Source organism: Triplophysa dalaica, chromosome 12 (genome assembly GCF_015846415.1).
Source record: "Triplophysa dalaica isolate WHDGS20190420 chromosome 12, ASM1584641v1, whole genome shotgun sequence".
In the NCBI taxonomy this organism is placed as follows: Eukaryota; Metazoa; Chordata; class Actinopteri; order Cypriniformes; family Nemacheilidae; genus Triplophysa; species Triplophysa dalaica.
In genome coordinates, this window is record NC_079553.1 from 2,603,188 (window position 1) to 2,628,487 (window position 25,300).

The following is a 25,300-nucleotide window of genomic DNA, read 5'->3' on the forward strand; positions in this document are numbered from 1 at the left end:
GTATTTGTGGGTAGGGTTTGGTTGTTTGCAGAGATGTTTTGGGTGGTTGCTAACTGACATTCTTCGCCCGTTTTGTGATTGCCAGGTAAAAACCTCAAGTCAAAGTATATCGCACCGCTATAAGCCACATGGTGTGCAATGTACTGTACTGCATACGTACCATAAAAGTGTAATACCTGAAGTTTTTTCAAAACCTCAAAATAGATACAAAATAGTAATGGTTTGCCTTAGCAAGCCTGACATTTTTTTAAAGCCTTCGTGTCTCTTCATGACCTTTTTAAAGCAACAGAAGATGGTCTTGATGGAAGTGGTCTGGGCTCTTCTAGTATGGATCTAATCAGATGGTCCAGGATTTGCTCCGGCACCCCAGATTTACCGCACGTTTGCTCATTCTCTCGGGATACAGAACCGTGAACTTAAAATGACTATGAAGATGTACAGTCAGATGTCAAAATAGAGACATGTAGCCAAACTACACAACTTAAAGGTCCAGTGTTCTGAAATTTAGCGGCATCTAGTGGTGAGGTTGTGCATTGCAACCAACGGCTCGCACCAGCCGCCCTCCCTTTTGAAGCACGTGATGGCTTCACAGAACTAAGATGTTCTCAAGTTTTTGCTTCTTTGCTGAAGGTGACGTATTTACAAAACGCCTTCTGTTGAGCAATTTGTCCGTTTGGGGCTACTGTGGAGACAACATGGCGAATTCCATGTAGGGGACCCACGTGTATGTAGATAGAAATAGCTCATTGTACGATAATAAAAACATAACACTTCATTATGTCCATTAAGGGTTTATACACTTCTGTAGACATAGTTATGTCTATTATATTGCATTTACATTTATTCATTTGGCAGACGCTTTCACCCAAAAGTAGGAGAGCATTTAAACATTTGTCAACATGCTAAACAGTACATTTCTGTCCATAGAAGTACACACAGCACCTTTAAAAACAAACCTTTTTCTGCATTGACAGTAAGTGCACATAGACAGATTTTTAATATGGACGAATAAAGTATTTATTTATATTTGGTGGTGTTTATATGCTGTTTATTTTGACCTTGTGGCGTTTTAGATTTCAGTCTTCGCGCTGTCTTTCCTCTCTGTTGAAAGAGAGCACTTCAATTTTCCTTTTCAATTCATGGTAAAGTGTCAGCTTGAGGGACACCCAAATTGCCACTATATCCACATAAAGTTTTCACTCGGCTCAAATTGCTAGTTTTCTGTATTGCACAGCATATGTGAATGACTTGTATTTGAAACCACTGAGTGAAACAAAGTAACACACTACAACTTGATTCAACTCTTAAACCAAACATATACCCTTTTCACAGTCTACAGTTCTCTCAAAGGCTCATTCATTCGGCCGTTCTGTCATGTTTTATTCAGTGTGGAAAATCTTAGTTAATTGCTCTAAACTTGGCTTTTCACGGCGTTTCCTTAACAACAGGGGAAAGACCCCGTCTCCCTCCATCTCCCTCCTTTTTTCCTTCCCAAACCCTGCCCATTTAAGGCTGTTCCTCTATTTTCCTTTTCCTCTCCCTCTCTCTTCTCTCCTCTGCGTGTGAGTATTGAGAGACAGCTTTCCTGCCGCTGGCTGTGAGTGCCTGACGGAGGCAGAACTCTCTTACGCCGCTTTTTCGAGTCTTCTGCTCTTTTGTTTCAGTCTCTTGTAATGCAGAAGCAAACCGCAGTCATTGAGTTGGGAAGACTTCTGATTCACTCATTGGCTGTAAACAGACTGTGTAATCCTGCTCAGTCTGGACTGTGTAACACATTGATGCATTCATCTCGGGACTAAACCTCGCAAGAACTTTCAAAATGCGAGTGACGGTCTAAGAAGACAGCTCTGCGGTGAGTAACTGACCGGTTAGTTTATGTTTTGTTATGTTACGTTGGTAAATGTTATATACTTGTTACTGTGATATCTTTTTGTAAGGTTGGCATCTATCATAACCTATGGTATAAATGTTAATAAAATCCTGATTCTGTGTGACTGTGATGCTATAAATGTTGCAATGGCAAGTGTGGCTCTGTTGCCCATATGCATACAGATCTTGTCCTGTAAAGGTAAGATTTATGAACCGTCCAATCAGAAACCACCGTATGTGAAAATGATTTAAGACAAAAGAGAACAGATTAGTGTCCACCTTATGAATATGTGCATATATTTGCCTCCCTTGTGGGCTTTCAGTTAACCCTGGATTGTCGAACACGCGTCAGTATTAGATGTTAATTTGGTTAATGTTTTACCCTTATGAAAACAAACACCCTTGTGTGTTTATGTGTGTGCAGGTTAGTAATAGTGTAACGTGATCATGCGGGTTTAGATCAAGGGTTTATGTTTGGCTTATGTGTACCATCAACAAAAAGGGTCTCCTGTACCGGAGTCAATTCGGTAGTTATAATCCCCCATGTTTAGTTTTTAAATAAACTATATAATTTCACCGGACGTGAAATGTACTGGAAGTCTTGACTTGGCCCCTTTGACCAGTTTAGTGTAGGGGCGTTTGTTTGTTTTGCAATGCGATGTTAGTTTGATTTACATCCCGATAGAGAGAGATGAGCAAATCCTGCAGCTTTTTTTGTTTGTTTAAGGATGGATGAGTTGTGTTCAAAGCCGTTCGACCCTGCTCTGATCGTCTGCACTCTTCCGCAAACCCTGTCCGCCGTCCACCTTATCTTCATGAGAGCCGGTAGTTAACATCGGCAGTAGATTTTGCCGGGGTCAGGGGTCAATCCCCACTCGGGCTGCATTTGTAAACGTACAAAAAAGTGTATGCACTGTTGAGACGGGTCGATAGAATGCACACAAAACGCAGCCATGTTGAATAACTGAGATTGGGTCAACCTACTGTAACCTGTGACCTGCTTTTTCTTATACAGGATCTTTTTATAGGTTCCAAGTTTCCAAAGAGAAGCAACTGTTCCTGTTACTATGTTTGTAGATCGTTGAGTAAAAATGCGAAGAGCTTTTTCGATTCTGAGGAAACAAACATTCTTATAAAAAAGGTATATTTAAATTTAGCGTAAGTGGGATAAAAGCATCTGCCAAATGAATACATTAAACTGTAGAATATTTGATTCATATGAACTATAACTATATCATTTACATGTTTGCGTATGGTACACACTTATAAAAATAAGCATTGCATTTACGCTATACGTTTTATCAGTGTGTGTGTTTATAAAACCCGCAACCTTTGTGCCCCTAACATGATACTCTAACAATTTAACATATTTTTTAAAAAGAACATAAATCATTTAAAAAAATCTCCCGTTGCCACATCTGCATATCTTCTGACCCCACATGGGGGTCACGACCCCAAGGTTGAGAACCTCCGTCCAATGACATGACGCCCTTAAAGTGGCGCCGTTAAAGACACTGACATGTAAACCTTCACATGTGTCAGGTCTCACATGATTGATCTGGAAGAGAGAAGAATTTGGGCCCCACTTATCTGAGTTTGATTGATTCAGACGCATATTACTCCAGACACTCCTCACGGGTTTAATGACCAGCCTGTGTTTTTAACAACTCCCCAACTCCCAAACATTCTTTCTCTGCCTCATCTCTGTTTTTTATGAGCTGGCGGATTTTGATTGAGAGAGGAAATATCTGTATCCAACAAATTGACAGCAAATCCACAGCGAGTCATTTTCAGGTGTGAATAACCGAGCAGCTCAGTCGGGACTCTTTGTTTAATGTATGCAAAATGCATGAATGAACCTTGACCTTAGTACATCTTTTGGGGTTAACAATGTCCACCCGTCCATGGAAATGATGAAAGAGTCACAGAGTAATCAGAGGGTCCTTGTAATAGATTCAGCATGTTTCTGGAGATCTGCAAAGGCCTCAGGGGTTAGATGGATCTATAGATGAGATCACGCTCCATTTGAGGAGCTTTGGAGATGGGATCACCCGAGGGTTGCTTGGTCCAAACACTTTCTGGGCTTTTAATTTAAACACACACATTGACATTCCATAAACATTGTTTATACACAGCTAGTTATAATAACTATAGACCGTTTCATCGGACGTGCAAGCCAGGACTGCAGTTAACTTCTGGTCTGTGTTTGGCTAGTATCAAATAATGTATTTTTTTGTATTTATGTTAATATTTATTTGTATTATTTTATCGTATAATAATTGCATTAAAAAACGATTTGTTGACATTTGTCGGTTGTTCAAAATTTTGGAGAGGCAAGTTGGGCCGGTCTTCTCAGTTTCTTTTAATCGTTATCGGAAAAAATCTACAGGGACTCTGTTGTTTGTGAATGTACTGTAAGTTGAGTACAAAATCGATGTGTAACAATTGAACATTTTCAGTACATTATACAAGAGTACATAACTAGGGATTTTAAAGGTCCTACTTTGGTTTATGGAGTGTCCAACAACAAGCCTTTATTATTTCGTAACTATAGGCAGTTATTCTTACCTTACTACTTGACCAACTCCGCTAGCCTAGTCTGATGTGATTGGTCAGATGGTCTTGTATGCTTGGATTGATCTACCGCACGAATGAGGCTCACAAGCTACAGTGTTTGGGGGAGAAGAGTCAAGTTTTCATGGGCAGTCCTAGAAAAACATAGGCGGGGATTATATGTAGTGACGTAAATCCACGGCGGTTCGCGAATTGGGGACGACTCGTTTGCGTGATTCAGAGTCGACTCATTATTTTCCTCGCCAATAACTTTGTTATTCATTCCCCTACGGATTTACAACTTGGCAGACTGCTTACTTTCATTACTTTGAACGTAAATTTCATGACACGTTATGTACTCTTTAAAGTGTAATTAATGTACTTTTTGGGGATTGCAAATTGATACAAACTGGTCATAGATTTCTTTTGGATCATTGCTCTGTTATCTCGTAGTGCATATTGGGCCTGATGATCTGTGTCCATGAAACACACACATAAGTCTCTTCTCTTTGGCATTTGCATAAAGTATTGGATCTTCAGTATGTGACACACATCTGTTCTACATTAACACCCAACCCAAGAGCAAAGAATTCATCCACAAAACCCCCATTGATACCACCAACGGCTGGCAACCACAGCCTCTGTTATATTAACTTCACTGAATGGATGCCCGTCAGGAGCATGTCATGAACTTGTGATGACCTCTAAATGGGATTTTGAATGGATGTTCTGACCTGATCTCACAGGATCATCACTATTTTACAAGGTGGCTAATTCGTATGAATTAGTGCACAAAATGTATGATTATTAGCAATACTGAAGCCCCTCCTCTGCCCCTAAATCGAGAAAGCAAATCAAAACCATAGACTGTATAAAATATGGATGTAGTGTCCGCGTCGTTACCCGTAGGTTTCTGATGAGGAGTTTTGAAGTTTAAAGTGGGGGTGCCGGCCGTCGCCATCTTAGAGACGCGTCAGTCACGGATAATTGAAAATAGGAAAAGAGGCGGGACGTGGTTGGAGTTGAGGCGACTGGTTGCCTGAAACCACTTGTCACTGAAGTGACAACGCGCCTAACTTGCAGAATTTTTGGGGTTAATATAATATAATAATATTATTATAAGTTTAACGGGTGAGTTGAAAACAAATTCACTCTCCTCACAGTTGTTTTGAAAGGTTAAATGAGCTATATAGACCAAAATATGTTTTTGTACCAGGCTGTAAACATGTTTTTTTGTGCTGTAAAGTTGGCCATCTTAACATGGGACTCAATAAAATTCTGCTCTGTTTTGGACCCAGCCTCTAGGGGCCAGTTGATGAATTGCAGTTTTAGTCACTTCCGTGTTGGTTTCACGAGAGAGACCGTGTTGGATATTTCTTAGCAGCTATATTATAAAAATGTGTTGTTCTGCAACCTATTTGTTAGCTCAACTCATATATTCATTGTTTAAAATGGCTTTATTTTACTAAAAATGCAACGGTACACATTTTTTTTTGCAGAATAACATTCAACTGTTCATCAACATTGAGTTCATTTGATGATTGATCATTTGAACATATATATCGAGGTGTTCCTTGTCTCCTCTCTCTTGGCTGGCATGCATCTGTAGGGTCACCTCCACCTTTACGCCGGGGGTCAAGGATCTGATAGCAAGCACATGTCTGACTCGCCTCCAGATGAAATACCCCCCTCGGTAGCTACTGGCAGGGTAGCCGGTGCAAATGAGTTACACAGTTAAATCCGCCTGATTCCCTGTCAAGAAAAACAAGAAAGACTCTCTACACTCTTTTGAAAATGTTATGGTAAGATCCCGGCCTGTGAAAGAGCTCAAGCAAATTCACATAAGGAATGGCTTTGCCATACGTCTCCTCCTGAACGGTTTAACAGGCAACTCAATGGGTCTCTCAGCTGTGAATGTGTCCAGGTCTTCTGGTATGAAAGTTACGCTCAGCACCTGTGGGTTTCTGGGAGGACAGACTTAAGTTTCATTGGGCTGCATTGATGATTTGTGGGGAGGGCTTCTGAACGTTTGGTTGGTGTCCAGGTGAAACTGGCTTATGGGAGGAAACAGGACCTCGGAGACTAAATGCTGGCTGAGCAATATGAAAGTCAGCATTTTTGCACATCTGATCGGTTGTTTATGGAAAAATGTTGGAGATTATGAGGATGTCAGGAGGGTTGTGGAGTTATGCACAAGAAATGATGATAAACAATGTTTCAAAGTTAATGTGCCTTTAGGGACCATATCCCCTTCAGTCTTCATTCCAACACAGATGTTTATTAAATCAGAAGAAAATGAGTAATCACTTTTGTGTATTTCACAATAATTTTTCATTTTGTGAAAATAGAAGTATGGTAGAGATGTTTAAGGCCAACACACGCCATTCCAAACCTGTATGACTGTTTTTGTTCTGCAGGACACAAAAGAAGATATTGTGAAGATTTTGGTAACCAAACAACATTGGCATCCATTGACTTCCACTGTATGGACACAAAACCACTGAGACATTTCTCAAAATATCTTCTTTTGTGTTCCACAGATGAAACAGTCAAATACAGGTTTTTAAATTTCTTTGTATTTGTGGGTGAGCTCAAATCCCTCCTTGAATAGTAACAACAGTCCAGGATGCTGTTAGACGTTTTTAAGAACATTCTATATTTTTTGACCAGAGGTCATGTAACCTGTCCATAGAACAAAGAAACCTCACTAAATGTAGGTTTAAAGCTGTGCATCAGTCACCGAGTTCTTTCGCCAACTAGACCACAAGTGGTTCAGTCAGTACGCCAGGAAATTCCAGTGGCTGAAAGAACACTTTTAAGTATCGAAAATATCCATGTGCTTGTTTTGGCCGTCGGTGTGTCATGAAACTGAAAAGATTGCACTGGCTGCTCGGGTTATGTTTTTCTTTGGATATTCGTAGATTCAATTATATGTCATGGATTAAATTTTCTTCATACTTGGTGGTGATATTTTTGTGTGCAGCACAAAAACGGAGTTGCTTGGTCAGGTTGTTAAATGAGTGATGTTTCCTTTGGCTATCAGGACTGACGCTTCTGTTGTACAGCAAGACGAATTGTTCCAAAGGTCACTTCGTGGCTCACAATTCATCGACTTAAGCTCTTGATTTAGACTAACTGTGATTTTGGAAACAGAGAATCTCAGAATGTCTGATAAAGGGGAACAAGCAAATAAGGAGCTTGTATTCAAGGTATTTGCACTCAATCACAATTTTTCCTGTCCGATGGAGACAAATCCAGGAAATGCTACTTTGGTTTCCTTATTGTGAAAATGACAGTGCTTGGACTGTCCCCTGATTTATTTAATGTTTACAGTTGTATTTGTAGTTTAAAATACATTTCTGTTGATAGTTGTAGTTGATAGATAATCTTCTGATAGTGTGTTTCCTGTGTTCAATCAAGAGAGAGAGGGACAGAGAGAGAGACAGAGGGACAGAGAGAGAGAGAGAGAGAGAGAGAGACAGAGAGAGAGAGAGAGAGAGAGAGAGAGAGATAGATATAGAGACAGAGAGAGATACAGAGAGAGAGACAGATAGAGAGACAGAGAGAGAGAGAGAGAGAGAGACAGATAGAGAGACAGAGAGAGAGAGAGATGCAGAGAGAGAGAGAGAGAGAGAGAGAGAGAGAGAGAGATATAGAGACAGAGAGAGATACAGAGAGAGAGAGAGAGGGAGAGAGAGAGAGAGAGAGAGAGAGAGACAAAGAGACAGAGAGAGAGATACAGAGACAGAGACAGATAGAGAGACAGAGAGAGAGACAGATAGAGAGACAGAGAGAGAGAGAGAGAGAGAGAGAGAGAGAGAGAGAGAGAGAGAGAGAGACAGAGACACAGAGAGAGAGATACAGAGACAGAGAGACAGAGAGAGATACAGAGACAGAGAGAGAGGGAGAGAGAGAGAGAGAGAGAGAGAGACAAAGAGACAGAGAGAGAGATACAGAGACAGAGAGAGAGAGAGAGACAGATAGAGAGATAGAGAGAGAGAGAGAGAGAGAGACAGAGAGACAGAGAGAGATACAGAGACAGAGAGAGAGAGGGGGGGGGGGTTGGGCGAGTTTAAGGTTTTGGTGATTGTGGAGCAGGAGGTCTGTTAAAAACATCCTCCTCAGGTGAAAAACTAAACACAAACAAAACAACAGGTTAATGGCTGTTTAGACGGCTTTAAACACACGTTCAGCTGTCATTAGTCTTTGTGGTGTAAAGGTTTTAGTGTTCTCCAGTCACAGTGAAGAGAAAACTGTGGGTTATCAGGTGTGCAAATTATTACAAACAAAATAAAGTACACAGTATGATATATCAGTGAGGTCTGATACTTTACAAAAATAAATCCAGTCTGAACCTGAAAAACAGCGTTTCTGGATTTTGCCTCACTATTCTACATCACTAAATCACACCTGATAAATGACATGAATTCAATTTTACATGTGGAGTACATTGCATTCTGATACTGTATTCTATTTGGGCTAACTTTTTGTCTTTATGACATTTGACAGGGTTTTAAATGAGGATTTATTGGATTAGGTGGTTCACATAAAACCCATACAGTAAATTGAACATAATATGTTACTCATACAGGAAGAACAGTACGCATGAAAATATTCTTGGATACTGCTTCCTTGAAACATTCACGAGTCAGTAAGTTCCAAACTATCCTTGAAAAGCACACATGCTCTGCTAAACCAACACGATCTGCCACATCTCTACCCACAGAAGAGAAGACTTTTACACCATCTGCCATTATGTTTCAAGCTCGTGCCTAATGTCTGACAGCTGAGCTTTATTCAGTTTTCAAGCTGAATCATTTAGGCTTGTCATATCAAAACCAACGGCAGACGTTAGCCTACTACAAAATAAAGAAAATACATCTTGACAGTCAGTTCACCGTGATTTGTTTATCTCTATTTATTTCTCTTAAGAACTAATTTATTATGTACTGGGTTCGTGTCTGTAAGGATTTTTATTGAAGTTTGGTGAACAAGAGTTCAAGGCTGTGCGTTGCCAAGACGACTTCCAGTGTCAACTGAACAAACGTGTCCGTCATTTGTTTGTTCTTCAGATGTCTCGGTCAAATTGGATGTGATGTGGTCTGACATGTGTGTGTTTTCTTTATTATATAGAAGAAGGACCACAATATTTGCACAACACATGGTACAGGATTCATTCAGCCGAACCAAAAGTTCACAATGAAGAAGAACTGAAGTCCTGAACTGCCTTTTATATGGTAAGGCATTTTTATTGTTGTACATTCAATGAAGAACATATTTTAAAGCTGTGTATGAATTCTATGAAAGTGTATGAAATCTAGTGGCATCTAGTGGTGAGGTTGTGAACTGCAACCAACGACTCACTCCACCTCTCCCTTTCGAAGCCCTACGGTGGCTCACACCGAACTAAGATGTCGTCACGTTTCATTTTGACAAAAGATTTTTCACGTGACATTTTGCGTTATGGACGTGACATAAAAATGCTCAGAGAATGAATGTGTTACAATTATATTGAACCATCCGTTTATATTTTACTGAACCCTTGTTGATAGATTCAAAACATCCAAAAATATCAGTCTATGAAAAAAAAATATATTTAAAAATGGGAAATAAATATGCGTTATGGATGTGACAAAAGAAGGATGCGTTTTTCGGAGACGATAAACTTTGTAGGATTTCTGTGAAATAAAATGCACAATCCTGAAGCAATAATACCCAATGTATGGAGAAGTGATGCCTCTTTATAGAACATAAAATAGTTACTTTACATTTATTTTCATGTGTCCATTTATGAGGAATATGTAGCGTTATGGATGTGACAATCCTGAAAATGGCTCTTACCTAACTATGAAAAAGCATACATTAAAAATAATTTGAATTTGAAGAGAGATCTCACATGGGCATTTGAACCACCAAATGTTAAAATATGTGCTGTTACAATAGTAAAAACTGACTTAATGACAAATGATGAGAGGATCTTGAGGTGAAGTGCTCCTTTATTCAACACGATAAAATTTGATAAAACGATAAAACTTTTTAGAAAAATGTGTGATAATAATAATGTTGATTTACGTTGATGTGTTTTTACATTCCTATTTTTTTCTTAGAATGCATAACCATTATGTGGAGCACCGTGATGTCATTCAGTCAGAACAATAGTGCGCTAGAAAAGCCAAAGTCAGCAGGAAGTTCTGTTCTGACTGTTGTGGATGGGGTGAAGAGGAGGGGGAGGCAGGAAATGTAGTAAGATCCGGCAAGTCCCTGCGTGTTCTGTGGCGCCTACAATGCGACATGGACTCAGATTAAAACCAGATGCAGAACCGTCTTAGGATAGAGAGGATATGTTTGTTTGGGGTTATAAATATAACCTTCTCAAACTCTTGCCCTACTGTACTTGGGGGTGCGGCTCTATTTGTTGACTGTAGGAAAAAGGAATCTTTTCTTGGGAGTTCACAGTCAGAGGAAACACACTATAGAAACAAACAAAACAATGAAATGCATTGGAGTTGATGTCAGTAGGGAAGCGGCTCGGATCTTCTTTTCTTTTATTCGGACATAAGCACCAAAAGCAAAGGTCTGAGTGCTGTCTAGACGCTATAAAGTAGAGATTGTAAAGGAAAAGGGCCTCACTAGCGGGTGGAAAAATTGACATTTTGACCTCGCAAAGAGACCTTGAGGTGGTCACATGGATGCCAAGGCTGTACTTCACTTTGACCACCGGTGCACAATCCTATGAAACCAATGCCTTATCGACCAAATAAAAAGAACACTTTCATTAAAGGTGCGCTGAGTGGCATTTGGCATATGGATTTTGCACAAGGAGTGTCTGTTTAAATGTGGATTTAAGATGTTTTTATTTGTATTAGAATAAGGTTTCTGTTTGCATGTGTTTTTAAGAGAAAGAAAGTAAGTTCTCTCTATGTAGCCTACTGTGCAGAAAATCCACCTTATTGGTGTTTCTCTTTTAGGTTTGAAAATAGCACGAAAACACAATGAACGTTAAAAGGAAGGAGATGGATTTCTTAAGCAACACTATCGCTGCTTACGCTCACATTAAAGGTTAGTGCTTTTCTAATATTTACAATTAAAGCTGAAGTTTGTCTTTTTTATGTTAACAATTTCTCATCCGCCATATTTATATACAATGACAAATAGGTTGATTTCTCCAAAAAGTGAAACACTGGTTCTTTCGTGCTATCTCAAAACATTATTTTGTTCGCTTGATGTCTATGTTTGACAACCAATGTCAGACGGAGGGACCATTTTGGAAACCCGTTTTAATCTCAATTTTTGGTTTACTGATATGTGATAAAATGGTGAAAACATGACACACTTTACCTTAAATATGAATGTTAAAAAGTTCAAAATTCTTGTCAAAATTCTGTAAAACACATAAGAACATCTTTTGAAACAAATTGGTAACAAAACAGCATAAGGCCCTATTGATCTATTCCCTTGACACATTTCTCAAAATATCTTCTATTGTGTAACACAGAATAAAGACACGTTTTGAACAACGCGAGGATAAATGAATACCAGAGATTTTAGGGAACACATTTTGCCACAAATAAAATGGACATGTACATGTATTAATCCATCTCCGTTTCTTCTCTCTCGTCAGAAAATCCAGAGAGTTTTGGCCTTTATTTCGTCATTGGCGTATGCTTCGGTCTAGTGCTCACTCTCTGTCTCCTGGTCATCAGGATCTCTTGCAAACCTCGTACCACGACAGCACCTTCAACACCGGAGAAAAAACAGTTAAAAGACTATAGCGAGGAAGAGGAGGACGACAGTGATGATGAGGAGGATGAAGATGCAGGAGAACTGGAGCACCCTGTCCTCCATAGCACCACAGAGATCCCCGTGAGTAACCACCAAACCACGCCTGATGGAACTCTGAACAGGAACGTGTTCACCTCGGCCGAAGAGCTGGAGCGAGCGCAGCGATTGGAGGATAGGGAGAGAATCATCAGGGAGATCTGGAGAAATGGACAGCCGGATATTTTGGGTGCGGGGACGGGCACTATTGGAAGGGTGCATTACTACTAACACACCAAGAAGTTCATAAACTCAAGCCATTCCTTTCAGTTCGGGTCAGATCATTACTTTCACAGACGTATCAATGAAAGATCATTGCATTTTGCATTTCCTTTTTACATCGTACTGATGTAATTCTATAAGCAACAGATACAGCCTCAGATGATGAGTTATATTTGAACTGTTGTTAATGGTGCTTATTTTAAGTTCTTGTGGAGCACAGACTATTACAGGCTCCGGATCCAATATTTTAAGCAGGGTTTGTGAATTGTAGGAGATGATTAGAGGCTCGCAAAAAGCAAATGCACTTTTGTACGTGCCATTTTTGTGCTGTTTTTTATGTTTTATGCTTTTATTTTTAAGTATTGCATTGCTCTCCCTATAGGTCATGTCATGCAATAACAGAAAATTTGGTTAAAAAAACACATCTAGCTCTTTTCGAAGTTTATTTACCCATCGGTTGCATTTGCAATCTTAATCCATGGGTGATAACATATCAGTCAAGGACATATTATTGAATATTTTCAGCTCAAGCATTCAAAATAATAGTTACAAAAAGACAGTTTCACACACAATACTTTCGATATTATGCATTTTCAAATTAATGTCATGGTTGTTTTTGCATCAATATTAATAGTTAATTTTTTACACATTGCATAGCCTAACATTTATGATCAGAGCACTTATTTTATAAACAGAACAGAGCACACAAGCAACCAAAGGGACCCAGTTTAGTTTTTGGTTTGTGTAAAAACCCTCGATGTGTTTTTGTCTTTCAAAGTGTTTTTTGGTATTTGGATCCATCTTTCATCCTTTTGTCTCTTGTTACTATGGTGATTTCAGGTGCGAGTTTCGATTTCCTGTTCACAGATCACCTGTTTGATTAAGAAACACACAAAGAGTTCTTGGCATACACATCTACACTTTGATTTAAATATTATTCAGCTTAGCAGTTATCCAAAACCCAAACAGTCTGACAAGTCAACCGATGTCTACAAAGAAGTGTTTATATAGAAGATAATGCCAGTATTTTCTAAGGCAACAACTTTTGTCGTTGTTTAAAATGGTTGAAGTTTATGAAGATACTTAAGTTAAATTGCCTAATATGTACAAGACTCGCATGGCATCAAAGACAAGCCCAAAAAAGGAAAAATCTTGAGTTTCTTTGTGAATGGTGGTACTGTAATCACAGCGACAGGACTCAGAAACCTTACAAACACGGTTCTATGGGAATTAGTTTATGTTGCTGTTAAAAATAGCCGATTCCCACTGATTTGTCAGAGGCTTCATGAGGATCTAATGTTTTCCTCATGGTTTCCAGATGTTGTTTTTTGGCTGAAGAGATACTAAATCTGCACCAGTCTCTACATCTTTCTCAGAGGGAAAACTGGGAACTGGGCAGCGCATTCTGTCATTGACCAAAAATAGCTGTATTATTTTCATTTCTGTTGTTGAAATGTCAAAAATGTACCTTGAATTAAACGTCTTGTGTCAGTTCATAAGTTCTCTGTTTGAGGATATTGGGTTAAGGAAATAAACAGTGAATATTTGGATAATTTCACACATGTGTGTGACATATAGACAATTCATCAATGATCATTTTAACAGACACAACTTTTCATGTAGATGTACATTTTTGTGATTCAAAGAAAATGAAGTCTTGAGATATTTGACCATATCGGTGGAACTATTTATTGCTTTCTGTCCACAGGATACAGCACAACAACATATTAATAAAACGAGTGTAAATACATTATCATATGTTTAACCCTAAATTACCGTAAAAATATAAGATACTCCAATATTTGGTATTTACACATTTAAAAGCGAACGCGTATAAAGAAACGTGGCAGGTGCTCCCATAACCATATGAGCTGCTTACTAGAATATTAGAGACATAAAGTCTTTTGGAATAAAGTTTTGGTCCATTTGGTCGGAAATTATTCAGCAGGTAACATCTGTCAAGTGTCTTTACGCTCTCCAATTCCTCTGATATTCCAGGTTTGTCTCAAGGCAGTCTTCACATTGATGTGCACGAGGGGTGGTGAAATATGCCTGGTATTTTATGCTGACTATTTCTTCTTTAGAGCCTCCACTTCATCCTGCAAATAATCAAATCACACATGGTTTATTGTACAACTATAAGTATATTATGTACATAAAATAATATAACATAATATTGTGATGACACTTTATAAAAGTAACTCGGTTGACATTTTACAAGAAAGGTTGTATGATATTTCAGCTGAAGTAAATAGGAAAGCTCCAATGTATGAAATCTGTATCAGTTGTGTATCTGTAACTCAACGCTGCCCCCTTGAGGATATAAACGGTACACGACACAGTACACAAGAAGTGTAGGCTTATTTATAAATATAGCAAGCTTAAATGTTCTGGAAAAATGCCTCAAAATCAGAGAACTTTCCCTGTAAAAATGTTTTGCGGTTTATTTCAATTTTTTTATAATTGATCCCTTCATGGGTTAAAATAACCCAACAGTTTTGTATGTAGTTGATGTTTTTCTGATTTTTAATGTTGTTTAATAACCCTTATAATAACCATATCTTACAAAAATAGACTCACCTGCAGTCTGGTCCTTTTTTCTCTCTCATCTTTCACTTCATCTTTAAGATCCTGTATGTCTCTCCTGTCGAGGAAAGAGGGATGTTGCGGTAAATAGAAGTAATAAGATCATTTCAGTGTGGTTGTATGATGTTTATACTCACTCATGCTGAGCTTTGAGGAGATCCAGAGACATGCGCAGATCTTTGAGTTCTGTCAGCACAGAGGCCAGAGATGGGCTGTCGTTCTGAATCACAGATTCGGTCTTGGTTGGTTTGTCAATCTTGTTAGAAGGTGCTGAATCTGTAACCTGTGAAAAACACCGCCAGTGTTGCCAGGTATAAGTAGTGTTTTCTATAACAATATATTGTTTTCTAACTTTTGGTAACACGTTATAAGAACTTTCAGTAATAAGTCTTTAACAAACCGTACACATGGCTTAGCAGAACAGTTGTTCGTGTACATTCAAATGAGATAATATGTGAACGATTTAAAAGATACACTAACCAGTGATCTGTTAAGCCTTATATAGTATAACAACTTCATTACTGAAAGTTATAATAAAGTGTTATCCAAACCTTTAGTAAGTCTGGGATATTTTGTGGTATTCCATCTTTCTTCTCTGATGTTGAACTGGGGTCTGTTTGAGCTGAAATCTTTACGAACAACAGACGTTATTTGCAATATTTATAAACGACAAAGAGAAGATTACACTAGAGCTTCTCAAAAGTTTGCCAAAGGGTTTCGCCTTCAAGAGAAGAGTTTCAAACTTCTACAAAACAACAAGTTGGTTAACCTAAATCTGACGCATGACCACGATTAAGATCTTTCGAGCACAAAACTCACATTTGGGGAGGTGGGGAGGGCTGTCGGTGGTCTTCTCAGCGGTGGTTTTGCTCTGTTGGCCGTGGGATGGTTGAGTTTTTCTGAGGACACGTCTATACCGTCAAACTGGTCAGGGGTCTTGTCTTTAACCTCTTTCTGTGTTGCCGAGAAGAGGAGTTGTTTTGGTGAGGCAGGTGGCGGCTCTTCATTCCTAAGAGGAAAGAAAAACATACATCAGCTAACATCAGTTACTTAAAATGTTCCAAAAAACTGAAATAAACATCCAGGTTACATGTATCCTATTCGTCTCTATTCGTGTCTTTAAGTGTTAATGTTTAAATGGTGAACTTTGAAAACATGGCATTATTTGTTCTATCAATACATAATAAAACATCCTTTGTGTTTGCACGCCCGTCAGAACAGTTTTCTTACTCCGCCTTAGGACAGGGACGGTTCTGCTTTTTATTATTTGTTTACCCGGCAAAACAGGAAACAGGCAGTTTGAGTTTGTTTAGTCCCTCAGCAACTCATAAAATCTCCATTCCTCTTCATTAAAGTGACTGTTTAAAAAAGCTTTGGAATAACACTGATGCTAAACGATTCTTTAACCAAGCAGAGAGTCCTTCACAAGTTCTTGAATCTCATATGAAGCGTCACCTACTTTGGAACCGTTTTGATGGGCTTGTCCTTTACTGGTGGTGGTGGGACCGGTGGTTTGTGTAGACCGGGCAACTTAATTTTACCAGGTGGGTCACTTCGAAAATCTTTCACATCTGGTTTCTCATCTGTTTAAAAAGGACAGAGCGGTCGATAAAATGCCACCGGGTTGCATTATATTCCTTTGTTGACATTAATCGTACGGTACGGTGGGGTACAAACGTGTGAAACACAATAGGCTTTTTAGGTCATTCAAGTTATGCTGGAATAACATGAATCATCAGGTTTTGCAATTTGGGAGTATGTTGGCAACCTAACAATTTGCCATCTATTGTATAGAGACACAAAAGTAATGCAAGACCACCGGTTACCAACATTCTTCAAAATATCTTCTTCGGTGCTCTGCAGAAGAAAGAAATTCATACAGGTTGAAAATGATGACAGAATTTTGATTTTTGGCCAAACTATCAGAACTTTTCATTATATTAATAATACCAAATGTAATAAACCAATGAATACATTTTAACGTCATACATTTGAACCCCATTGTACCGTACTGTACCGTACTGTATTGTGTGTTTAAAATGATTACTTTTAGTCTCTGTCTTTGAGTTTGTATCAGCGCTGTTCTGGTCCATCGCTGGCATCTGATTCGCTGAGACACAGAGAGACACAAGATTTTACAGTCAGCATCATGTCAATGTGGTGCCCCATTCTCTAACATTTGTTTGCAATAAAATTCATTCATTTTCTTACAATAGATTTGAACACAAGTTTAACGCAAACAGTCCCTAATTCCTTCACAAACTGCGCAATATAAACATGAATACATGCAACACACTTGAGGTCTCCGTGGCATGAGAACGTTGTGAAGTTTCACTGACAAATGAGCAGTTCACCGGCCTGCTGTTTCCCGTGGCTACACAACAATTCTCACGGGTTCCAATAAACAAAAATAGACCCGAGCATTAACAACTCCTAGAGATTTCACTTTACCAAGCAAAAATGACCTTATGTGGGATGCAAACCTACAACCTAAGCCGCATCTTCATTCACGTGCTGCACATGAAGCAAGGCTGACACGTCCCTGTACATTATTCAGTATTCCTTAAACCAGATCCCACCCCTACATAAACTGTGTCCAACAAAAGTAAAGTAAATCCAACAACTCTAAGCGTTCATCAACATTATAAAAGACCCAAAATGATCTTCACGTACCCCGTCAGTTATCCAGCATCACGCGTCTCTCTGCATATGGCAATGAAGGCGTGTATATAGAGCATCTCTTTCCTCTAGAGTCTGTTCACATGACCTCTCTTCGTGGCCTACGACTTCCTGTCACAGCCCTTAACAGCTGCCTCAGTGTTTCTTACGGTGGTTTGCGGTGACGATTGTCACATGTATCAAGTCAGATTTAAATTGACCTCCTTACAGAGATTTTCACACTCATTATAGTGTATGAAAGCTTTTGATGCCTCTTTACTACGGTCTCAAGAATAATACAGGAGCGATTCATTCTGTAATCATTTAGTTTCTGTCTGTGAGGGGGTGGAGGGGAAGGAGTCGGCTGTCACGGAGCGCTTGAGTGCAAACTGACATGTAAGATGAGCAGAAAGCTCACTTCCTGTCCCATAAATAACAAGTGCGAAAGAAGCTGTACAGATCCCAATCGTATTTAGGAGCTAGTGCACGTGAAGCGCATTAGTTCGTTTTTATGAAAAACAATGAGTTGTTCCTGAAGGGCAGTTTTGGCTTGTTCATTCGTTTATTTATTAGATCATATTTATTAGAATGTCTATAAACATCATTCACTGTGCTGTGTTTAACCTTTCTGTGTTTTTCTTATTTGCTCCTGTAAAGCTGCTTTGGAACAATGCACATTGTGAAAAGCGCTGTATGAACCGAACTGTAGCTCAAATGATAAAGCGTTTAAAGGTCGTGGGTTCAATACCCAGAAACGCACAAACCGATCGAATGCATGCATTCTGTCAAATAAATGATCGTAAATAAATAATGTGTACATTCAATAAAACCAAATGTTATAATCATTTTAATGTCATGAGATGTGATTAAAGTAAAAACCGAACTAGAATAGGATTTTTTGGGGTATGTCTGATCAAGATTGTATCTGTGTATCAAATAAGGAAATGAGTTAGACGCTGATGACTTAGCCGTCAATAAAAGCATACCTCATAACTCATGAGTCATTTATCTCTGATGTGTTCCGACTTAACAGCATTTATTGCCTTTTTATGAACTATGTACTTTATTTTTAAGATAAAGAAATCAAATCTTTTTGGTTTCAAAGACAACGCACAGAATGTATTTTTTATTTTTTAATATTTATTATGCATGTATATGATTTTGGATGCGTCACCGTCTGATATACAGTGATGTCATCAAATGGACAACTGTAATATTTTCAGAACACAAAGTCATGTAGCTGTGAGTTATTCTGTGTTTAAAAGCTTTTAAGTGACCTCATGTGGAATTTAAACCTGACACGTTCCTTTACATGACATCAGTATCTTAACAAACAAGCTCTCACACCTCCAGAAACTCCAGCACCATCAAATCATCCGTCACCTGTTTTAGTAACATCTCTAAAAACATCTGATAAAACAGACTTGTTGAACCTGCCCTGCCACCATGACATGAGTCTTACCTTCTCTTTTCACAGAACCAAGTCTTGCCGGTGGCTGGCCCGCATTTGCGATCTGCGTCAAAGGAAAAACGTCAACAAAACATAGATGAGTCCTTCTGAGATAAAGCGCACGCTGTTTTCATGTTCAAGTCACGCTTTTCAAGCTTCCTCTCCTCCAAATCAATTTCTTTCAATCAGCAAAAAGTAACAGGAAGTAAATAGTCATTAAGACCGTAGTGTCATCAAAGACACGATCATGCCATTAAAACAAGGGCTTTAGCCCTAAAAACAAAACTGTAAACTGAAAAGAATTTCCTTGGGCTAACTTCAGTTTTTTAAGCCAGAGCATTACTACAACCCCACAACAATGTTGATACAAGGGAGGATCCTGTTCTCCGGCCCAGCGCAAATGGGCCAATCCTGAGAACACTTTCTTTAACACTCACATGAAGGGCATCCGCTGGGATCAACATGACGAAGTTATCTGGAAAAAATCCCCGGCGTCCATTTAGTTCTCCCTCCCACCAGCCCTCGTCCTCGCAAGCCTTCATGGGAAAAGAAAAACACAAGCTGACTCTCTGCCCAAGATAAACACTTGTGTACATTATTTGTGCTAGTTAAGTTTATTAATTTATGAAGCATATTTCTAACGACGGAAGTTGTAACCAAAGTGGTGTACAGATATATTAAAATACTATTTGAAAGAAATTTCAAGGGAAAAGCAAAATTATCACACTGGATCAAAACCATAGAGACATGTGTCAAGAAATATATATGCTATTGTATAGGCCTATTAGCTTTACATTGCATAACATTCGATTGCATTAGATTTCTTACGGAGTAAATTGTTTTCATCTGCTTGTATGTGAAGTGTTTTACAGAACAATTTCCTAAAGTTTGTTTTCTATTTTAATGGTGCGTTATATTTAATGGAATAATTATAATTAATGTCAATCTCTTAAAAGGCAAAATCGTTTGAATAACTATATATAATTGCTCGCTAGTTCCTTGTAATGCTTAAATCTGATTTGTCGATTCTGGCATTTAGTTTTAAATATAATCAAATAGACCACTTCGCAAGATGCAAACATTTGTCCAGAAGCACTTCCGGTCTGAGTTTATATTTATTTCATATTATTTAGCAAATCTTACATTTATAATAAAATATATTTGTTCAATATTTTCATTCGGTTCTTAATGTTCTGTTGGTTCAAAAGTTTACGGAGTGTTGGAAAACAACCACATGATGTTCTTCTGGACCAACCGGTTTACATCTTCGAAGTGTTCTATAAATAGCATATCATACACATTTCTTTCTTCTCGTTTATTAAACTCATTTACGGAAAGAGGTGGGGACTTTAATCATCCTAGAGGTATTTGTTTTGCAACAATGACAGCGTAACTGTCCATCATCCCTTACACACACAAATGTTTTTGGGTACAATATTTTTCGATCAGGAAATATAATGTGTGCGGTATAAACACAAAGCAGCGAGCCGGTCACCCGTGACACACCTTGTTGATTATTGTAATGACGTCTCCCTTCTTCAGGTTCAACTCGTCTTCGGCAACAGCTGTGTAGTCGAACATCCCCCGACAACATTCTTTTACTGTAGAGAAGTCAAAGATGCATTCAGTCAGATACGCCATTAACATTATACAGAAAAGCAATAAACCGGCCTTTGTCTGTATAAACTGAAGGTTTTGTTAGTGAATGTGAAAGCACAAGTTGCTCCTTATCTGGTATGAAGCCCTAAGGGTGGTTTCTTTAAGAATAGACCGTTTATTCACTGAAGACTGCATTTGTATTCCCTTGAAACCTGTTTTTGTGTCACTGTCACGGTCAAAAATAGACCAGCTATGGTACCAGTGCCATTTAATCCTCTTGAGCAAAACAACTTTAAAAACCAGACAAACAGCTTTTCAATAGTGAAAGATCATCATATTTACAATGTTTTTAGGCCTCTCACCGTTTGATGTTTTTCTCCTTAGACTTGTTCTCTGTTGTGCTTTTCCCTGATTTAAAAAAAAACGAAAAAGCGAATATTTAATGAATATATTATTTACACAAACTGAAGAGCAAATGAAGTACGCTTTACCTCTTTACTGAAAACAGCTTCAGAGAGTTTAGGTCTGGATTTGCTGTCAATCATCTTATTGTCTGTAGAAGATTGAGAGGGTCCGGTAAGACATATATTGTCAAAACATTCTCAAACAATGTGATGTGAGGATTAGGTTCAAGAAATGCGTATAAAAGCCACATTTTAGTGCACGTCACCTTTTAAAGGGGCAAAAATTTCTTTGACAAAATTGGATGGAAAGGCTCCTATTTGGTTATTTTTCTTTCCCATCCACCATCCATCTTCGATCTGCCAGGCAAAACAGAAATGTCATTTTATTGAAGGAACATTTTCATGCAGTGAAGATTTAAAACTTCTGTCATGAGTCATTGATTCATTTAATGATTCATTGAATCATTCACTCCGACAATCATATAAAGTCTTATTGCCCTGGCAAAGCATCATTGACATGTTCGTCACAGATGTCATAGAAAGCAAATGTATTAATAATTTGTTGCTCATTTTTTAAGGACAGATTACGATACAGTACAAGAACAAGGATGAAACGTTCACTTCGAAGATTCAATTTTATGACCGAAAAGCCAAACCGTTACGGTTTTTAGAGTTACTAGGCTTCTGACAGAGAAGGTTTTAGTAAACTAAATCACACAAGTGTTATGAACAACTTTTACTGTATTTTTGTGATTTTGGAGACATAGTCACAACTCCTGTTCACTAAACAAAAGGCTTGTTCGACTTCATGCAGCGATGCCAGAATCGACAGACGGCCTGCTTATGACATCAAAGCACCGCGAGAGCGATTCGAAAGCACCTCCTTCCTATCATTTTTCGAAGGACTCTCGCTGTACTTTGATGTCATCCTCCTGTGGGTTCTTGCCGTGCCTCATGAATCACAGCATCAAACCAAGTTTTGAACAAAAAGGTGAGTAAACTAATCGCAAAGCATTATCATTTGTAAATAAACTATTCTTCTATCCTGATTCCGGAACATATGAAACATCTCACAGAAAATACTCTACATTTTTGAGGAAGTATTGAGTTTAGAAAATACCTCTTTAAGAATCTCTATGGTCTCCCCGACAACCAGCTGGAGCTCGTCCTCGTTGACAGAAGTGTAGGCATAAGTCACTTCGCATTTTCTCGTCAGAGTCTTCGCTTTCTTCGCTGGAGAGATGAAGTAAGTGGAAAGCAAATGGAGCATTTTTAAACACATGAAGGTATGAGGACGAATCAAACCGAACTGCTGTAGAAACACTTCCAGTTTTCAGTTTTACAAGTACTCTTTTGTGACAAGCTCTGCACTGTTTTATAGCGGATATAGTATAGTCCTAGCCTATAGTCTTGATGTTGGTAGTAGCTATAATTTGAGACCGGATGTGGTGGCACAAACCTTTCATTAGCCTGCTTATTTTAGTACACCATGCCTTGGAAACTTTAAGCACTAAAGCTTAAGGTTTCAAGCAAATGTGGGATGAACTAAATGCAAAGAAATTGATCTATAAACGCATGAACGTCTATAGTGATTAGGGCCGTCCTGCACAATGTTTGAGTGTTAAACAACGTATGATGAAGGGACTTACGTTTTCTAAGGCTTCTTGGCTCTCTGTTGCTGTCCCCTATTAAGTAAACAGGCACTTCCTGTGGGAAGAGAAGTTTTTTGGAGAATGACCATCATGGGAACAAGAAGCTTTGGCAAGACATACACACGGACACGGAAAGAGACCTTGACGAAGTTGGCAGGAAAAATCCCTCTCTTTCCTCTCAACTCTCCCTCCAGCCATCCCTCCTCTTTGCCTTTGGAGACATTCTTCACCACGTCCCCCACCATCACCGTTAGCTCGTCCTCCATGGTCGCCTCGAAGTCGAGAAGCACAAGCACCTCTAGAATGAACACGAGACGAGACAAAAGTGATATTATGGAATTTACGAATATGGCTTTTATAGTCTTGGATCAATGCATTATATTAGGACTTTGTTTGTGTGTGATTCTACGATCTAGTTTCTTATGATGTTACACCACCCACATTTTAGCCACCAGCGAGATTGATCTTTAAACATATAATTATGACATATATATAATCTGAAAGTCATGAAAAAACAGGAGGAAAATCAACAAATGGTAGGATTTATGTGACTTTAAAGAGCAATACTGCAGATGTGTTTCAACAGGCCTAGATGTGCGGGTATGCGAGTTGAACTTCAGTGAAATGAACTCAAGAATGCATAAGGTGCACGTGCATGATTAGCATTGAGATATGACACCATTGGGTCATTTTGGAAGATACAATTCAGATCCAGCCTCTATGACAGGTTTTTCTGGGCGTAGACTTATTACTCTTTAGGTTTAGTATCTTAATAACCAATAAACAATGTCAGAGTCATTCTTTCTCATTTAATGACCTGTACTGTATTCTAAGTTTCTTCACCAAATATGGAGGTTTGATAGTTACACTTGGTATTAGACCAACAATTACACAATAATGTTGCAATACAAATAGTATACACATTGTAACCGGACAAGAAATTAGCGAATTACTAAATAAATCGATGCAATGCATTATACTGTTAGAAACACTTAAACAGAAACAGTTAACTGGCATTGTTATGTTATAATTACTCTTATATATTGAATTTGTGTCACAGAACATTTCCATAATCATTATCTAACGTACACATAATACTACACAAATGAAACAAAACACAAACGAAGGATACCAAACACCAAAGACATTATTTTGTAAAAGTGCATAAAAACTCACCCATGGCCATTTAAAGCGGTGACCGGTGCAGCAAAACGGATATGTCGACTGTGTTTGGTTCTCAAAGTGACATGAAACACGCTGTCTGAATGAGAGGTATTGCACAATCTACAGGGAGCAAAGGTATTCTAAGACCTCCTTCTTTCTGGTTAAACATCAGCATTGTTGAAAAAAGTCCCGGCTAGTCGTGACACGTTATACCCTGAGAAAGAGAGAGAGAGAAAGAGAGAGAGAGAGAGAGAGAGAGAGAGAGAGAGAGAGAGAGAGAGAGAGAGAGTAACAGGTGTGACAGGTTTGTGTTGAGCACCTTGTAAAGGAGTCACGTGACATAAACAAACAGATTGGAAGAAGTTACAAGGCAGATTTTTTTGTCTCGTAGGATGTTTTTTTTTTAAATATTAATGTGTTGATGTCATCTTGTAAATTTTTCTGAAAATGTATGGCAGATAAAGTACTTGTATGCCTTCATTTAAACCCAGTTTAAATAGAAATAGATATTCATTTTTAATGGACTATTAAGGTAGGCTGACCACTTTAATGCAATATAATTAAACAATGAATAGTAAAATTTATGGTGTTTAACGAAAATGATTCACTTCCTTCTAAAATCCGATTATTCTTTCTGGAATCGTCTAGATCGTCACATCGTCTAGGCGTCAGCGCCATTCAGATTAATTCTGACTTCTGTTTCTATCCTTTAATAAATGGTTAGATGTATACTGAGTTAGGCTATGATACCAGTTTAACTTCACTTATGCTTTTTCTTGTTCTTATGTTGTTCTGTATTGTTTTTTTGTAAGTCGCTTTGGATAAAAGTGTCTGCTAAATGACTAAATGTAAAGGTTTGAAATGACAAGAGGGTGAGTAAATGATGACAGGATTTTCATTTTTGGATGAAACATTATTTTAAAGGGATACTTCAACCGAAAATGTATATTCTGTCATCATTTACGCACCTTCAAGCTGTTACAAATCGGTATTAATTATTTGTTCTGATGAACACAAAGAGAGATATTTGGAAGAATGCTTATAACCACACAGATTTTGCCCCCCATTCACTACCATAGTAGGAAAAAAAACAACGGTAGTGCACGAGAACTGTTTACTGTCCTACACTTTTCAAAATGGCTTCTTTTACATTTTTAACAGAACAAAAAGAAAGATAAAGAAGTTTTTCTTACCGTGGGAGTCAATCTAGATTTGTTTGGTTAAAAGCGTTCTTTACATTTCTCTGTGTTGATTAGAACAAAGACTTTTATACAGATTTGAAACGACTCGAAGGTGAGTAAATAATGACAGAATTTTTGGGTGAA

At 38.4% G+C, this 25,300-nt stretch overlaps 2 protein-coding genes across 3 annotated transcripts; one reads left to right on the forward strand and one right to left on the reverse strand.

The window, feature by feature from the left end:
• Positions 1-1,559: 1,559 nt before the first annotated feature.
• Positions 1,560-14,020, forward strand: eva1ba (eva-1 homolog Ba (C. elegans)). The gene is made up of 4 exons (XM_056761812.1): positions 1,560-1,852; positions 9,556-9,659; positions 11,391-11,481; positions 12,044-14,020. Exons 3-4 carry the CDS (start codon positions 11,415-11,417, stop codon positions 12,469-12,471), a joined length of 495 nt encoding a protein of 164 aa, XP_056617790.1. The 5' UTR covers positions 1,560-1,852; positions 9,556-9,659; positions 11,391-11,414; the 3' UTR covers positions 12,472-14,020.
• A 105-nt stretch (positions 14,021-14,125) lies between these two features.
• On the reverse strand, positions 14,126-24,183 carry sh3d21 (SH3 domain containing 21). 2 transcript variants are annotated; one of them, XM_056761810.1, is made up of 17 exons: positions 23,988-24,183; positions 22,952-23,109; positions 22,809-22,866; positions 22,280-22,392; positions 21,426-21,516; positions 21,247-21,308; positions 21,118-21,163; positions 20,663-20,757; positions 19,594-19,692; positions 19,169-19,220; positions 17,096-17,158; positions 16,508-16,631; positions 15,868-16,057; positions 15,600-15,677; positions 15,186-15,331; positions 15,043-15,106; positions 14,126-14,561 (listed from the first exon to the last, which is right to left on the reverse strand). In XM_056761810.1, exons 1-17 carry the CDS (start codon positions 23,995-23,997, stop codon positions 14,532-14,534), a joined length of 1,479 nt encoding a protein of 492 aa, XP_056617788.1. In that variant the 5' UTR covers positions 23,998-24,183; the 3' UTR covers positions 14,126-14,531. The 2 variants fall into 2 exon arrangements, with proteins under 2 accessions (XP_056617788.1, XP_056617789.1); XM_056761811.1 differs by lacking the exon at positions 15,600-15,677 and having other exon boundaries at positions 23,988-24,181.
• Between the last annotated feature and the right edge of the window lie 1,117 nt (positions 24,184-25,300).